This window comes from Haemaphysalis longicornis, unplaced genomic scaffold (genome assembly GCF_048455015.1).
Source record: "Haemaphysalis longicornis isolate Haplotype H1 unplaced genomic scaffold, Haemaphysalis longicornis Haplotype H1 scaffold_13, whole genome shotgun sequence".
In the NCBI taxonomy this organism is placed as follows: domain Eukaryota; kingdom Metazoa; phylum Arthropoda; class Arachnida; order Ixodida; family Ixodidae; genus Haemaphysalis; species Haemaphysalis longicornis.
In genome coordinates, this window is record NW_027526233.1 from 14,696,774 (window position 1) to 14,715,291 (window position 18,518).

Consider the following 18,518-nt stretch of genomic DNA (forward strand, 5'->3'; position numbering starts at 1 on the left):
CTGTGTGACTGGCGTTATAAACTGCTTCGCCATCGACAAAGCACCTTCGTGTCTGATCGGCAAGGGAAACGATGGTTTGAAGAGACACCTTATGGAAACACTAATGGGCCCGGATCGGCTTCTCCCCCCAGACGCGCGCGCTTACGCGACGTCCCGATCATCATCCCGTCCTCCATTTTGGATACCCCGTCGCACCACCTTATTCGCTGGAAAGTGCGGCGATGCTAATCCTTTGTGCGCGACAAGGCCTCGGTGGGACCTGTTCGCCGCGAGACAGCGCCGCATGGAAGAAACTCTAGCGGGCCGCTAGTCGTCGATGGACACCTTCAATTACTGTCGTGAGCGAGCATGTTGTGTTTGCGACCCCCTGTCTGGCTTTCAAGCGATCGTTCCCTCTATTTTAAAACTGACGTGCCGACACAAGGAGCGCGGCAGTGCAAGCGGGTGACCGGCGGCTACCCCCGCTCGGCGCCGCAGACGGCAGAGCATGCGCGTCGGCTGCTAAAAATAGCATGACGTACCGCCGAGCGAAGCCAATGGCTGCGCGCATCTCGAACCAACACGGGCCTAGCTTGTCGTTTCCCTAGGTGGGTTTGCGCCTGGTCGGTGACGTCACAGCTTCCACAGTGCTTTGGAGGCGCGAGGAGAGGGTGAAAGCTGCAGGCCTTATTGCTGTCCCATTTTAGTGAACGATAACTCCGCTAATACTTAGCGCTTTTAAACAGTTGTCGTAGGGGGACACTCCTTGGAGAGTACTTTAGCGATTGTGCACGTAAAATCGCATCTTTTGGAACCCTCTTCAGATCCCCTTTAGACTGCTTCCTCTACAAGAAGGTGGGGAAAGGGAACGTCTTTTTGCATCTTGTTTTTGTGATATCGTATTCACTAAGACTACTCTACCTGTGTTTTTTCAGTACTTCCTGTCGCTACCACATGTACTAAAATGTTCTCAATGCATTTGTACATTGTACAATTTGTATCGTACTACCAAGCTTCTACAGACTGCTTGACTTGTCTGCGATTATCGCTCAGTTAACGGACAGTCTGCACTGTTTTGCTCAATATCTGTGCATCGCAATTTTTCACCACGAGCTTTGCGATGCTTGCCTGTATATTCAATCAAATGTAACTGCTCCTGCAACATATGAATAAAACTACGCTTCAAGTACCCAAGCCCGGCCAAGCCTTTCAAGACTTCTACAGTCTTGAACAAATGAAATGAGAACGCGAAAATATAAACCAAAACGCGCAAAATCAAAGAATATAGATTGTGGTGATAAAATAATGGCTCGCGAGTGGTATATTCAGAAGGACAAATATTCAATCTTTGTTACTGTAACCAAGTCGAGAACCTTGCAATTTCACTTGCACGGAAAGAAATCGAGCTTTTTGTGTTATGGCTGATATTTTCATCTTCACGTTTCATTTATCCACGACTACTTCCTGTCAAGCTTTACCATTGCTCGCAGACCACTGCAAAATAAAGAAAAAAAGAAACTATCCGAGGCCCCGTACGTCGAAAGTATAGTGCGTATGTTTATTTTCACATTTCATTTCGCATTCACTCCTCCCAAGCAGCAACCATCGTAACATCTCACACACACAACATAACTTAAACACTTCACTCCGTAAATGGCACCATCTTCACCACACAACAGGCATCACGCACACTTTGAAGCACTCCCCTAATAGAGCGACTCACGCCGACCGCTATAATAAACTCCTCCGAGTGATGGCAGTTGGGATTAGAGACTCCCAGTGAGAACACGCCCCCACATGCGAAAACGGCGGGTCTCATTTTGCAGGCCACAAAGTACAAACTTTGGAGAACACTCATTCCCACGCAGCTCGCACAAGGACAAAATCACCAGTTTTCCAGTAATAGTTAACACATGGGACAAGGCAGTAGTCATACACATCGAAAGTGCGAACAATTTTTTGAGATGTTGTGAAAAATTTAGTTCTTTTTCTGCTAAACACTGATACACAATCCTTACTGTCTTCAACAAGCCTGACAAAGCTTGCTTCTGGCCTCTTAATAAGACAACCAACATTCACAATACAAATACACAACAAAATTAAGCCTTATTAATTAAGAGGACAGATTACTTGCTGGCCTCTCTGAAGGCGATCTTTTGAGAAACAATCGCAACGAAGGTCTCACAAACTATGTAGCTCGGCTTCTAGCGGAGCGATTGTAGGTTCAAATACTGTGAACAAATACCGAAACCAATTTGTAGCCATCGCAGTGAAAAACACAGTGACGAAACCATAAGGGAAGAAAAAGAAGCGCTCGTAAATGTAAGTTCGAAATACCACACTGTTCAGACGCGCTTCAATAGGAAGCATTTCATCTAAGCTTTCACTGAAAAGAACAATCTGAAGAACTTTCTCTCAAGCAACGATCCCCCACAATCAGGCACACGCGCTGCAATTCTCATTCAAGAGCAACACGCCGTTCATCGCCGCAACAAGTTGCGGCAGACGAGAGATTATGAAGCTGCTCACGCGATATCACCCACTACACACTTATGCGCTCTACGAGTACGGCAATTTCTATGCGCTCAACCGACGAAGACGTCAGCCCACAGTACACCGGAGCCTCTACCACACCATCGTGAGGAACTTCACCTACCCTAGTGGGCGTTTTGAGCAACTGTGTGATTTGTTTAGACCCACTCAGGCAAGGCTATAAGGAGTGCGAGGGAGAAGGGACATCGCGGCGACGCACCGAGGAAGACGCACACCTACTACTACGCAAATGCCCAGAGACAACCTCGCATCCCTCCCAAGTAAGTCGGTGAAGGCAAGTCAGGCACACACCTTTGCATCCCGCCACATTCACGTTGGACAAACGGGAAATAACAAGGAAAAGAGCCCGCAACAATGGCAGCCATCAATCATACCACCAGTGTTCCATGCGAGAGCAGAGGCAAAACCGAGGTCGATCAGCGACGACCTTAAAGGCAAGCTTCGTAAGGGGCTGAGAAACAGCCAGCCCACCATTTGAATACCACAAACTAGTACAAAGAAAGGAAACTCCCACACAGGCATGCTACATAGAGTGGCTCCTGCAATCTGTTGTGAGATGTAATGAATGGGCTGAAATATGTGGAGACTAACTGAACAAGGCATTGTTCCGTAAACATTGCGGAGCTGTATTCCTCAAAATCGCCCCCGACTGCGTTATTTGCCTCGAGATAGGAAAGGAGCACGGTACTGCACGTTAAACCTGAAAATATACGGAGTACGAAACACACGGTACTCGCAACTTTGACAGGTGCTAAGCACTGCAGCATGCACTGCAATGGGAAATAATCCTACACCTTGGTCAGATTCAGCAGTAATGCCCCAATTTCTGCTTCTCAGTGCTGTACAGCATTGTTTCTGAGCCCACCAAACATGCAGAACGTGGACGTTACAGCAGTTAATGCCTACAATGAAAAAGAGAGAAAAAATACACTGACATCAGTGGCTGAAATTTCGAAACCAGTGCCACTATGTGGCCACACAATGAGCTAGCGAAAAAAAAAAAAAAAAAGAGAGACCAAAATCGGGTGACGCCAGTTAAGCATCGGGAATAAACTCGCTGGCCGAAAAAAAAAATGCCCACAGCTGAGTCTTAGGGCGGCAAGCCAGAGGAAATTCGTAACTAGAGATTATCACAAAAAAATCACCTTAAATACTCTGGAAGTGAGAGAGAAACAATATACAAAAGCGACATCAGGATTCATTCACATATCAACAAAGCAATCACCGTAATCGCAACCACAATTAAGAAAACAGGCACAAAATCTGACACATTGCACGGTTTACAAGACACGTCACGCGCTCTGCCATCCATACGTCAAAACTTTCAACCCAAACATTCAAGCGACCAAAATTAGACAGCAGGTGTGCTCAAATCGCTCAGAAATTAGCTCGCACAATCTAGGAATGCCGTCAATTGTTTGCCCGAACAACTCTCACCAATTATGGGCTACGGAAAAAAAACCCCGCGGGCACTGAATTCTACAACAGGCTGGGTTGACAGGTTAGAAAAGAAAAACAACAGTGGGGTCAAGGGGAAACCTTGGTTAATTGCCCTTTACTTTGCCTGGCTACCTCGCATAACTTAGTCCAAAAAAAAAACCCCACAGTGAAACAACTCTGGACCCAATAACCTCTGAAGGCGCGAAAAATGAAATATCGCACAATTCAGTGCACCCACAGGCAATCCACAACATAGAGTTGCCGCTAATCATGTTTTCCAGCACTGAAACACAGTGTAGACCAAGGCTGATTGCAAATGCAATTTCATTCAGGGTTGGGAAGGACAATTTTTTGTATTTTCTCAGCAGACCGTATGCTTAGTAGAAGATAACGCTAATGAGCCATGTACAAGTGGCAGAATTAAATAAAACCCCTCACTAAACAATCGTTGCTCTGCAAAACCCTCGCATTTTTCTGTTCCTAGCCAAAGCAGCGATGATTAAAGAAGCAGTGTGACTCTAGGCGACCATCTGACGCTTGCAAGTTAACTTACCAAAGAACAACAAAATGAATTCGTCACGACACTTCCGCACCGAGCCTGACACAAACTGCTACGCGCGTCACACCCCTCAAGCCACTCCTTTCGCACGCAATTCACTTTATCACCATCATCCCCAATTCACCCACAGACCCCACCGACAACGCTACCGCGCAAAGAAATGGAAGATGTTCCTGGAGGTGCAGTCAAGAGTCGGTGAAAAGTGCAGCGTGCCTAAGCGCGCGGATTCTAGTGGCCTTCACAAACATTTTACGATGTTGAAAACGAAGAGAAAAAAATAATAAAATGGCCCTCTGCGTCGCACGCGCTTTCTGACAGCCGTGCAACAAATCTCGGCTGAAGATTAACTCACGCGTCACATGTCATCGCGCGCCGACGCGCGCGTGCAGAGCAGAGAGAGGAAATTGCGTCGCAAGAGGCGAACGTCTCGACGGTTTGGCAAGCGAGTGGCCCGAGTGTTCGTCCGGTCATGACCGCCTCCTCCTCTTCCTCCTCTTGCGACCGGCGAGCGGCGGTCTTCTTCAGAGGGCGTTGTGCATCGGTGGAGGCTGCGACTTGTGGAGGGCGGCCGATGTCGCTGTCGGCCGGATCAGCGGCGGCGGCTGCTGAAGAATCGACCAGTTGCTCGACCTGCAGTGGCAGTTAAAGGAGCCATGAAGAGAAAATACAACTTCGTTTAATTTGAAAGAACTAGGATTCAGTATCTTCACTCAGCTCCATTACAGCCACAAAAGATGTTTTTTAACGAAAAAAAAGCAAGAAGTATTTAAAAACTTTCAAATTTTGCACCACAGTGGCGTGTTATGAGCAAGACTGACGTCATACAGGCCAACAATAAAACAATTTTCAGTGTGTTAACTGCACGTTAGCATTCAAGTGATGTGGTCGAATGGAACTAGAGGCCCCATTACAGACGTCCAGTCATGTGTCATCGCGACAGGTCAGTTTGGCGGCCACCAATCGCACAAACAAGGTTTTGTGGCGTCATAGAAAAGTTGCGGAAACTTGGCTAGGGGGTCGCGACTGCTTCACACGTTTTCTTTCATACCTCCGTTATTTGTTTGATGATTGCGATGATATTGGTATCATTGTTATCGGGACTAAGCAGTCTTTTTAATAAACTCAACTTGTATTTTGTCTTCATAGCTCCTTAAATATATCCGATGATGATGATGGTGGTAGTAGCTGGCATGCCTTCAGTGAATTGCAGTGCCTATTCCGTGGCCCAGACCACACTGCCACGTTCAGCTTTACTCTGTGGATTGTACCACGGCACAGTCGAGCCTGGTTAATCTAGACCGATCTAAAAGATACCTAGCGACCCTCATTTACTAAAAGAATGCATAGAATTCACCTAAAGGAACGACTTAAAGTAAAAAATTTAAGTTGAAGGAAACAAACTTTGGGGCTTGAACCCGGACCCCCAGCGTCAAAACACGAGACGCTATGCCTAACACCGCGGAAGTCGGTGAGCGACGCTCTGTGGGCAGAAGCTGGCCCACAGAATAAATCTGAACACTATTCTGTGGTCTGGACAGCAAAATAAGGCTGTGTCGGTGGTCTGGCCCACAGAACAGGCACAGTGCAATGACAGTGCAAATTTTAGCAAAGCCAAAGAAATTCAACGTTTTCGTCCCCACGCCAGGAGGGAAGCGCATGAAAGATAGGAGCTTGCAACAGCTTTCCTGGCATCTGATGGGCAATCGACACTTGTTACGCTTTGCAACTTTCCCCTCTCATTCGCTCCCTTGCCTTTTCCTCCTACACACACCCTCGAGAGGGACGTCAGAGGTTGTAAGCCCCGCACCAGTGATCACCTGGGTGTCCACAAGAACACGTGACTGTATGCAAGCTATCGAGCTCCTCACTTTTAAAACCTTGAGGTGGCACAAACCGCTGTGTGAAAAACATGGTCAGGGGTGGCTCAATAACATTCCGAAAGTGGCTACGTTCTCCGGTCGATATAACATCTGTATTTCTTAAGGCGCCAATACAAGACTAATTGGCATTCTCGTTCTCTGTCTCAGGTCGCATCTTCCATCATCTGGGATTGCCATAATCCCATACCCTTTTTTCGCTCCACCAGAGCCTTCTCCTAGTCACCACTCCCCGGTTTACATACGCCTCAGAATCGTTCAAACACTGGTGCTGAAGAAGCGCGCTAATCATGCACAGTGTACAGCCGATCAAGCACCCTACCGACACAAAAAAATTTCAAATTTTGGGAGTTTAACGCACCGAAGCCACACCTGGACTATGCCCTTGTGCAGGGCTCTGGACTGACTTCGGCCGCCAGCGGACGTTTAACAATGTGCGCTGAAGCAAATTTCCACTTTTCGCCTACATCTCGCAAGCAGCCACCGCGGCCAGGATTGAACGAGCATACTTGAGATCAGCACCACAACGTCGTAGACACTGACCCACTGGCACGAGTCACCCTGCCAAGACAGATAAACTTTTTCCCCGAAGAAAGTGACGCACAATCCAAGAAAAAAAAAAAAAGCAGTTCGAAACCGTTTCGCAGATTTCAACCAGCGCTATAGGAACTGTCCCGTCCTTACTCCACAAGCACTCAAGCGACGCAGTTTGAGTTTGGCAAGCGTCGCTACCCAACTATTGCAGCTAACATCCTTAGATCCACCAATAAACGAAGCAGTTGTATCGGCCACTGCCGGGGTGGGTAGATTACAACTTCCCACCACACGATGACACTGCCAAGACATACGCTGATACCGGGTCTAACTGTGCTGTCTTCGTCAGCCATCTAACGAGACGTACATCTCATAGACAAGTAAAGGCAAAAGAAATAGTGGCCTGTCAGCACTGGGGCGGACAAAAGTTTCCAGGATGAGTAGTGACCAACTCTAATCTGCACATTGTCTGGAATGCAGGCATCTACTGCCTCTGCCCACAGGGGAAATGCTTTTTGCTAAACGATTTGCAAAACACAGCGCTACCTTGATTGGCTGCCAAGTTTCGCCGCAGTTTTGGCCCAACACTGTTTATGTGTCCCGGAAACTTCACTTCACAAGAACACAGCTGCAATGTTTGAGGAAACCGAACAAAGGGTGAAGGTTAGTATGCGCGACCTATCCATAGAAAAAGATAAAATGATGTTACAATCATATCGCACTGCTTTGCTTCCCATGCTGCATGCACGTGGCAGCCCTCGAGTTTTTAAACTACGCACACCTAAACGGTCTTTCCATGAAAATTAAAATTTGAGGGGTTTAACGCACCAAAGATACACCTTTGGCGTAGAGGCGCGCCATAGTGGAAAGCTCCGGATTATATCTGACCACTTGGGGATCTTAATTGTGCGTCAAAATCTCGACACATGGCCGTTTTCGCTTTTTGCCTCAATCAAAAGTGCAGCCATTGTGGCTGGCATCGAAACAACCTCCCTGGGCCCAGCCACACAAAGCCTTAGCCACTGAGCCACCGCAGCAGGTATGGTCTTCAATGGCAGCTCGAGCTTCGCGAAACGGTAAAAATCCTTGCCTCGTCGACGGAAACGCAGAAAGGGTTAGAATGAGCATGCCATCGCTTCACTTCTCAGGGGAAAGCAGCGTTAACTTGCCGATCAAATCTGTTGGGCTCAGTGCGGGGCGGGGTAGCGGGTTACTGGGGAATCCCTCCGGGGGAGGGGGGAGGGGGGCCTCTGATATCGTCTGGTCCTCGGGGCCAAAAATGGCGGCCGAGATCTCTCACCTGCCGAAGGACCGCCTGCCATCTACCGAAGAACCTGCACAGTGAGCACTCACAGTTCTCAGTTATGTGCGCAGCTTATATGTGGCAGCCAGGCGCCAAAGCATGTCCTATGCCACTGTTGGCAGAAGAAGCCAGAGTACACACTACATTGGTGAGGGGCTTTCTCTAACTCACTAGGGGTAGGGGGAGAGAAGAGCGACTTTCCGTTTCAAGATGAGCACTACAAACCTGGCGCCTTTGCCGTGCAAAAAGTTAATTTAACATCTCTGCATGCCCCCCCAAACCAACCCAAAAGGTAAACCACACCGCACTTACGAAAATATTGTGTACGATTGAAGTGGGAGAACTTTTACGATAAAAAGCGATGGGTAATGACAGACAGAGGGGATAGCTCCATTGTCTGAAGACGTGTGAATTCTATGAGGGGGACACCGAGGGAGGGAATCATCGAAGAGACATCACGGCTCAAGGTTACGCAGTTGTGCAAGGTTTGTGAGGCCGCAAGCCGCTTGGATTGGCTGAGATCATTTTCAAGTTAATCGGTAATAACTTATAAGAAAAATTTAGCACTGCCGGGGTTCGAACCCAAGACGTTCCTTCCAGAACCCACGATTGTACCACCAGGCTACTGATGTCAAACCACTTGAACTGTTTCAGTAGCTGCTCAAAAGAATAGGAGAGCCGGGTTCGCGCAGGAAGTGGCTTCGAGGAAGGGAAGGGAATCTTGTGCTGGCAGAATGGTCTCAACAAAATAGAACAGCCCGGAAAACCAGTTGAAAAGAACAAAATGCTATTACGTTCCCAGACAGTTTCTTTAGAAACATCCCAAGTATAAGAAACCTTTTCATCCTCGAAGCCTGACAAAACCGTCAGCGACAGTCTCCATCTTGACCGTCCAGGCAGGCAACGCTGGGCAAGTGCAGATCTTCAGGCATAGTGACTGGCGGGTGACTAACGGCCTGACCGATCGCATCACACGGTAAGGGCATACACCCTCCCCTTCAGCAAGCCACAAATGGCTGACTTAGCGCCACTGTTTCACTCCAAAACAGGAGGGCACCAGTAACTTTGTTTCCAGAAGTATCTGAGGACTTGCACAGCTTTTGGAACAGAGCGGGCTTTTCAAACCGCAAGAAATCGTGTTCTCTTTAAAGCAGCCACGCACACAAAATACAAGTTTGTTTCATTAGAAAGATTTCATGTTTTGTGCCCGCAGTGCTTGTCCGAAAGCAAACGATGCTTTACTCACTGCGAAATTAATCAATTTAGGTTAAAATTTTGATCCTCCCACCAAATCATGCGTTTTCATGACGTCTGCAATTATATATGTGCTGGGGAGCCTTGTTTAGCGTTAGTCAACCTAGATGGTGCCACCATACCGCGGTTGGCCGTTTTCCGCGTCTGCTTTGTTCTTCACCGTATTTGCACCTAGCTTGTTTTTGTCAAGGTAGAAAATAATTGTTTCGTGAAACGTGGTGCTCGCTAGACAAATATGGTCATGCAAGACGTTGTTGCTTAGGCCAACCGGCCATTGGCGTCTGAGACAACCCCAAAGAGCCACAGTGCTGTGCAGCTAAAACAGCACAGTGGACGCAGTACCAACAGCAGTGCACATGGGTACTTACAGTAAAACCTCGTTACAAGAGACACTTGGTTATAAGAGACATTTGAAGGAAGACTGTTTGGTTGGTTTTCCTATGTTTGCCATGTTAGCAACACTGCGTGCTTAGAAGAGACCTTGGTTACAAGAGACGCGTTTCTTGGGTCCCTTGAGTGTCTCTTGTAACAAGGTTTTAACTGCATATGTTTACGTGTGTTTTCGTCGTTTACCCCATTATTTTTACTACTGTAAAATGACTATGCATTACATTTAAGCGCAAACAGCTCGTTTGGTAAGCTTATAAGCCCTGCTAATTTACGTTTGCTTTTGCCGCCTACCACCAATCGCAGAGTAGTCCGGTATGACATCACAGGTTCTGTTGCGGGAAATGAGCTAGTGGGTCGCTTGACCATTCCCTTTTTTCCTAATTATACAGCTTTTTTGAGCGGAGTTTACGTTAAAAGGGGTGTCGTCATGATTATAACGAGGCAATCTTTCGAATGAACCAAACGTGTTTGGTCTGCATGGCCCTTAAAGGACTGCTGCAGTGGTGGGGTGACAGTTGTACGCAAGTTTAACGCATGCTGTGTGTAACCAAACAAAGTGGTTGGGAAGGACACGCAAGCTGTGATTACGGCTCAGACTACGTTCACTGATGCTCAGTGAATGATGCAAGCCTGTACAAATATACTGATTCCATAAAGAGGGAAACTCTGAATCTTGAGGGAGTCAGAAACTTCCGACTCAAAATTCAAAACTGCCAGAGTGGGAGCTCAACCGTGTTCAAGTTGTTCAACTGCAGCCAACCGGAGACCTGATCATACGGATTGTGGTGCCAAGCCAGCACACAACTTGAAGCCATTCTGTCACTGACATCCCGACACCCTCGAGTGAATGGAGCAAAAACCAAGAGTAACAGATAACAGAAAGAATGAAGTGAGAGTGGAGACGCGGAGGTTGGAAGGAAGCAACAAACGACGGCCCGTTAACCACTTCCGTGCGGATGCCACGTGAAGAACATGAAAGAGAAGGAACCAATGGCGAGATCAAGGTTGCAGAAAGGAGGCAATTCGGCCCAGTATGGGTAAAGCTACCATTAGTAAAACGTATATTAGACATCATCATCATTGTCATTGCATCTCTCTCCACTTTAAAAAAAAAAAAGGCCTTTCCTAAGCTTTTCAGACCACCACTGTCACAGCAGGCTTTCCGAATGCATCTAAATCAAAACACTGCACTTGAGGGGGGACATGCCTCTTAAAACAATTTCTTTCAATTGTTAGGTAAACTTTGTGAAACATGTCATTCTTGCTGCTTTTTTTCAGCTGCTTTCAAATGTGCCCTTACTTCTGGAGGCACAATAGAAAAAAAAGTGTTGGCCATAAAACTGCAATATTTATATTTTCCAGTACCATGAACCCTGGTGAGTGCAATAAGAGAATCGGTTTTTTGATGCACCGCTTGGAACTGATTTCACAGCTCATTAAACTTTGGTGCCTGAAACGGGCATCCGAAATGGTTCCATGCCACTGGTGCTGCCAAAGTTTAATGAGCGGTGAAATCAGTTCCACGTGGTGCATCAAAAAACCGGTTCTCTTACTGCACTCACCAGGGTTCATGGTACTATTGAGAAATACAAAGATTGAAGTTTTATGACTAACACTGTTTTGTCTATTGCTCCTCCAAAAATGGCTAATTATCTCTGATTATTTTTGGAACTAATTGACTGACTCCAAAAGTAAGGGCATATTTGAAATCAACGGGGAAAAAAATCAGCAAGAGTGACAAGTTTCACAACCCTTACTTAACAATTAAAAGAAATTGTTTTAGGAGCTGTCCCCCCCCTTAAATTTTTCTATTTCATCCCTCCATCGAGTCACATTTAACTTCCTGCCGATAATTTGTTAGGTGTATTACAACCAGGTACGACATATAATTACTACGGACTTCAGTGGGTTTGCGCAGGAGATTGCTGAAAATAACTAAGCATATTTCAAGTCCTGCTTACTGCATTCACCACCATATCTGCCCCACCACCCGCTGGATTGATCTCAACCCCTCCAGACTACAACCCAACGGGTGTAACACCCTACAGTGGTGATAGGTATCACCCTGTAAAATAGCAACGACTCAATTTCCCATTCCTGCTTCATTCACAGAGTGGGCATTTGTCCAGAACAGAAGCATCCTTTCACTGTAGAAAAAAAGAATACATGTGCCCCCTACCCAAGCCTTCAAAAAATTTCAATTAGCTTTTATTAGAGACTGAAGAGAAATAAAAACAGCCACTGGATTAATGCTGTTTATGATTTATATTCGTTAGGATATACACAACACAGTGCCAAACTTCCAACTAGCTGCTTCCATATCGCTGTCAGATAAAGAAGTGGCCTTTTTAGAAATGTGATGCATTTTGACGTCATGATGCTTTTAGTATTTTAGTTGTGTGTTTATAAGCAGTGCCATCCCTGTTTTAGCGCCGAGTAATTTTTTAGCCTTGCGGAAACCCAACGTCATGTGCCCTCCCACTGTGTAGAGTTGGCTTTGCTGCAGTGCCTTCTGTAGCAACTTCGAACTGAGGCATCGAAAACTTCGGTTTTAAGTTCCACACTTCTACGAAAAGTCGAGCTGGCGGCATTTAGAAACTGCGCTCATTCCTCGCTCATCACTGAAAGTAAATGAAAGAGAGAGAGAGAGGCAGAAAAAATGAAAAGTGCGACGATTTATTTGACAACCAACAGTCGATTCAAATTTTGGGGGCCTTATGCACCAAAGCTATACCTGCGCTTCGGGGTGCGCTGTCGGGGAGCGCTACAGATTAATTTTGACAAACCAAAATTTCTTTGTTGCGATTTGCAACTCGGCAATACTTTCTAGCCAATTACCGTACTTGCCCGATTCTAACGTGCACCCGATTTTCGTGGCAAAAAACCGAAAAAACTTGCACCTCCGATTGTAACGTGCACGGAACTTTGTGACCCAGACAAACGAATGCGGGAGAAATGGACGATTTATTTTCCAGAAGTAATCTCACTCATCTCACTCCTCGCTGCTCTCCTGTGACCACAACATCTCGTCCTCGGTGCCGTCAAGTGCGTTTGCGATGCCACACTTCTGAACAGTTGGCGTATTCATGGGAGGTTGTGGCCGTTACTACACCAGGGTGGCCAATCCTGCTCTGGTGAGGGAGTGCATTACTGGCAATGGTCCCCGGGGTCAGGCCGCACCCCAAGCCCCTTTGTGCAATTCCATCAATACGCGGATTTTTTTTTTTTTTTAATCCGGTGGGAATTGTCCGGCACCGGGATTCGAGCCACGGTCCTTCTGCACGCGAGGCGGGTGTTCTACCTCTACGCCATCGCTACCACTCATTCAGTCATTCAGCATAGCCATTCAGTCATAGCAGTCATTCAGGCATTACGGAACCAGGGGGTAGATGAGCATTATGTAAGAATACTAGAGGATATCTACAGTGGGTCTACAACTACCATCATCCTCCATAGGGAGAGCACTAAAATACCTATAAGAAAGGGTGTCAGACAAGGAGACACAATCTCTCCAATGTTATTCACAGCATGCTTACAAGAAGTATTCAGAACGTTGGATTGGGAACAGGTGGGAGTAAGGGTTGATGGAGAATACCTCAGTAACCTCAGATTTGCTGATGACGTTGCCTTGCTAAGTAACTCGGGGGACGAATTGCAAAGCATGCTTTCCGCACTGGGCGAACAGAGTAGAACCGTGGGCCTGAAAATTAATATGCAGAAAACTAAAGTAATGATCAATAACCTCGGGACAGCACAGCAGTTTGAGATAGGTGGCGAGGCAGTGGAAGTGGTAAGCGAATACAGTGTAGACCATTCATAACGTAACCGCTTATAGTGCGGGACCGGATATAACGCGGGTTTTTCCGACCACCGGTTTGCCTCCCATAGAACTCAATGCATAAGCATACCGCTTAAGATGCGGTTGGCCGAACCACAATACCGTTTATAGTGCGGTTTTTCGGCGGGTCTGCTGATCGACCGGCGCAGCTGGCAGCCGGGGCATCGTTTTAGGGTAGCAAGAGAAAAAAAGAAATGATGAAATCGGCCATCTGACGCAGCGCGCACCCCTTGCTCTCCTTTAACTTCGACACAGAAGAAAAAAATAGGCACCCTTTAGTTCGCGCGTACGTGATAACCACAGCTGTCCTTGCTTGATGCACCTCGGAAGATAGCGACCGACTCCCCGTCCGCGCGTGGCAAGTTGTTTCTATTAATCGTGAACCGCATGGCCCGTTTTCGCACACGAATTGTGCACATCAGCGTTGTGCGTGCGTTTTTTTCATGCTCGCGTCATTCCGCGCTCGCGGTGGCTTCTTCGCGTGGCAGTGGGAGGAGCCTGACGACTTGCACCAATGGAAAGACGCGCTCCTAATGGCGGGAGATTCGAAGCGCCCCGAGCCGGCTAGCCGCGCCAGAGGTGTTTAGGCCTAAAGTCCATTCATCAGGTAAAGTCCCTTCATCGGCTTTAGCTAAACGCCGGTCGAGGGACTTTATTTAGGCCAAAGTCCCTCGATCAGATGAAGGGACTTTAGTTTAGGCTTAACACCGCGGTATTTTTTGATGGACGCTTTCACAAGCAGCGTGGATGGCAGTTTATATTCCACTTTGCGGTCACATTATCAGCTCTTTTCTTGCATGAGCATCTTCGCTTGCGCCTCGTGCGGCATTTCAGCGAGCGGTTAGAAGTTGTCGCTGGAGCTGCCTGCACCGCGTCACGGCCAGTGCCGACGCCATGTTTCCACCTCTTACTGCGCCGCACACATTACGCCAGTTGTATCCGCGCCGGTGTCGCCGCGCCTGCGGCGTGCGCTGCACGTTTTCGCGAGAAATCGCTCCATGCGGTTCACGCTTTAGAACATTGTGCAGATAAGCCACCGCTCTTTCCGAACAAGCGAGCCGCGCGAAGGTTACCACCACCAGTACGTTGCGCTGATAGCAGCTGCCTTCGGCATCGTGAACACAAGGTGGGGTAAAAAAAAAATCCCGCTGGCCTTTCTTATCATGTCCTGCGGCATCTTCATAGACGCAAAAAACGCAGCCATGGTCTTTCAAAACACAAACACAACGGAAGTTAAAGCCGCACTCGCCGTTTATAAGACCGTGCAATGCGAGACCCTGCAGCAGCGGCTGATGCTAAAAATAATGCGAAATAAAGACCCTGCCTTCGTTTTTAGGTGCTGTGCGTTAGGGTGATAAAAAATTTAGGATGACTTGAGAGGTAGGTGGCGATTTGGTTGAATTCGCGCACGTTTTGGTTATAGTGCGGTACCGCTTATAGTGCGGATTTTTGCGGCTCCCGCGACATACGTTATAAGCGGTCTACACTGTATATCTACTTAGGCCAAGTTGTGACCCCAGATCTCAACCATGAGGCAGAGATAATTAGAAGGATCAGAATGGGGTGGGGTGCATATGGCAGACATTCTCAGATAATGAATAGCAGCCTACCATTGTCGCTGAAGAAGAAAGTGTGTGACAGCTGAATCTTACCGGTACTCACCTACGGGGCAGAAACCTGGAGGCTCACTAAGAGGGTTCAACTTAAATTGAGAACCACTCAGCAGGCAATGGAGCGGAAAATGATAGGTGTAACATTAAGGGACAAAAAGAGAGCGGAGTGGGTCAGGGAGCAAACTGGTGTTAAAGACATACCGTATATACTCGCGTAAGGGCCGCCCTCGTGTAAGGGCCGCACCCCTACTTTGGAGGGGGAAATTTAAAAAAAAAATTCAAAAAGTCCCGCCACAAAGATGTAGTTAGTTCAATTGCAGCTAGATGGCGCTGACAGCTTTTCCCGCTTCCGCCGGCGCCATTATTCCTCAGTGTGGTTGATGGTGTGGCGCATCGTTAGTGTTCTATTGTTTCTTCTGATCGGTGTCGTCTGTAGTAGTGAGCCCTGTTTGAGCCAGCGCAGGTGAGGGACGATGGGTCGGCGTTTGAGATCGTTCACCGCAGCATTTAAACTGCAAGTGATTGAATATGCGGAGGAGCACGGCAAGCGGGAAGCTGGACACAAGTTTGACGTGGATGAGAAGCGCGTGCGTTACTGGATAAAACAGAAAGATGCACTCGCCGCTACCAACAGGAGCCGAAAGGCGTTTCGCGGCAAGAAGTGCAAATACCCGGAACTCGAAGGCGAACTTCTCAAATATGTCGTCGACACTCGAAGGGACGGCTACGCCGTATCAACTGACATGATACGCGTGAAAGCCCTTAACATCGCTCGCCACATGGAAATACCCCAGGCACAATTCAAAGCAAGTCGGGGGTGGGTTACGCGGTTTATGAACCGTAACCAGCTTTCTATCCGCCGCCGTACGACGCTTTGTCAAAAGCTTCCAAGCGAGTACGAAAGCCATGTGATAAAGTTTCATCACTTTGTGAATGGTCTGAGGAGGGAGCATCAGTACGACCTCTCCCAAATTGGGAATGCGGACCAGACTCCTGTGTGGTTCGACGCACCAGAAAGCACCACAGTGGATTTGAAAGGGGCGAAAAGTGCGTCTGTGCGCACGACCGGCGCAGAACGTCAACGATGCACTGTGATGCTGTGCATCACGGCAGACGGCAGAAAACTTCCGCCGTACGTCGTATTCAAGAGAAAGACTCTCCCAAAAGAGAAGTTTCCTCAGGGAATCATTGTACGAGCCCAGGAAAAGGGTTGGATGTGCGAGGAACTCGTCGCCGACTGGATCAAGACCGTCTGGGCAAACAGACCTGGAGGCCTGTTACAACGGAAAGCCCTCCTTGTTCTCGATAGTTTCCGGGGTCACTTGACGGACCGCGTCAAGAACCGACTCGCCACGACTCGTACGGACTTGGCCATTATACCTGGAGGACTGACGAGTGTGCTGCAGCCGCTCGACGTCTGCGTCAACCGTCCGTTCAAAGCGGAATTTCGCCGATGCTACTCGGAATGGATGGCTGGAGGCCATCATGAGAAGACCCCTACAGGACGGCTGAAGCGGGCATCGCTCCAACAAGTGTGTGAGTGGATTTTGAGCGCGTGGAGTGCCGTGTCGTTTGAAGTAGTCGCGAAAAGCTTCAAGGTGACTGGAATTTCGAACTGCATGAACGGTACTGAAGATGACCGTCTCTGGGAGGACGCCGACGCCGAGGTGAGCTCTTCCGAGAACGAGGAGAGCGATAGCGAGATGGAATTGTAATAAAAACATTCGTGGCATGTCATTTGTGACTCTCTTGTACTCCGCTACTGTTGAGGAAACAGTGCAGACTTTGGGTGAGCTGTCATCGGCCTGATTCGTGTAAGGGCCGCACCAAGCAAAAATTTCGAAAAAAAAAGTGCGGCCCTTACACGAGTATATACGGTATTAGTAGAAATTAAGAAGAAGAAATGGACGTGGGCAGGGCATGTACCGTAATTACCCGATTCTAACGCGCCCCCGATTCTAACGCGCACCCTATTTTCCTGGTAAAAAAACCGAAAAAACTTGCACTTCCGATTGTAACGCGCATGGAAATTTGTGAGCAAGAAAAACGAATGCGAGATAAACGGGCGATTTATTTCTCGAAGTAATCTCACCCATCTCCCTCCTCGTCGCTCTCCGCTGACCACAGAGGCAAGAACGTTGCTTCAGCCGACCACTCGTTTTGAACGCGCGAGAGCCGCTGCTGCCATTGCTGTTATCAAGTGCGCAAGTGGAACGATTTGACGATTTGTGTGAACGCCGATAAAAAAGCCTGGGCGCCTATGCTTCCTGCATCCGAAAAATTGTTGCTAAAAGCTTTGGTGCCACCTTTCCGTTGTTTCGGCAGTTTCGGTTTCGTATCCGATTCTAACGCGCATGCGATTTTTCGACCTATTTTTCTGGAAAAAAGGTGCGCGTTAGAATCGGGTAATTACGGTAATGCGAAGGCAAGATAACCGCTGGTCATTAAGGGAACAGAGTGGATCCCTAGAGAAGGCAAGCGTGGCAGGGGGCGGCAGAACGTTAGATGGGCAGATGAGATCAAGAAGTTTGCGGGAATAAATTGGTCACAGTTGGCACAGGGCCGAGGTAATTGGAGAATCATGGGAGAGGCCTTTGCCCTGCAGTGGGCGTAGATAGGCTGGTGGTGATGATGATGATGATTATGATGATGATGACTTCTGAACAAACGTTCAACCATGGTCGATTGGATCGTGGCCCACGCCTCGCAAGCCCATCCCGCGAGCTTCTCCAGAGGCGCACGCTTCAGCCGACCGCTCGTTTTGAACGCGTGGGAGTTGCTGCTGCCATTGCTGTTATCAAGCGCGCAAGTGGAACGATTTGACGATTTGTGTGAACACCGATGGAAAAGCCTACGAGCCTAGACTTCTTGCGTCCGAAAAATTGTTGCTAAGAGCTTTGGCGTCATCTTGAGATGGCGATGGCGATGGGTGGGACGAAATTTCCGCTGTTTCGGTTTCGTATCTGATTCTAACATGCATACAATTTTTCGGCCTATTTTTTTGGAAATAAAGTGCGTGTTAGAATCGGGTAAGCACGGTAGCTGAATGAAACTTGCAAGGACCAGAGTTTCGTTGTGTTGCCCAAACACAGGGCTGCCTGACTCCCTCTTGTAGAAGCTCGTGTATTGAAAAACAGATGAGGATTCCGAAATACCGACAACCTTGCGGTGAACTACG

The 18,518-nt window shown here is 47.9% G+C and overlaps 1 protein-coding gene across 4 annotated transcripts in view; it reads right to left on the bottom strand.

The window, feature by feature from the left end:
• Positions 1-1,516: 1,516 nt before the first annotated feature.
• The window catches only part of LOC144164252 (REST corepressor 3-like), a 73,038-nt gene continuing 56,036 nt past the window's right edge, over positions 1,517-18,518 (bottom strand). For all 4 annotated transcript variants that reach the window (XM_077694768.1, XM_077694769.1, XM_077694765.1 and 1 more), the window contains exon 14: positions 1,517-5,161. In XM_077694768.1, the coding sequence (XP_077550894.1) occupies positions 5,053-5,161 (109 nt within the window). In that variant the 3' untranslated portion in view covers positions 1,517-5,052. The remainder of the gene's footprint in view (positions 5,162-18,518) is intronic.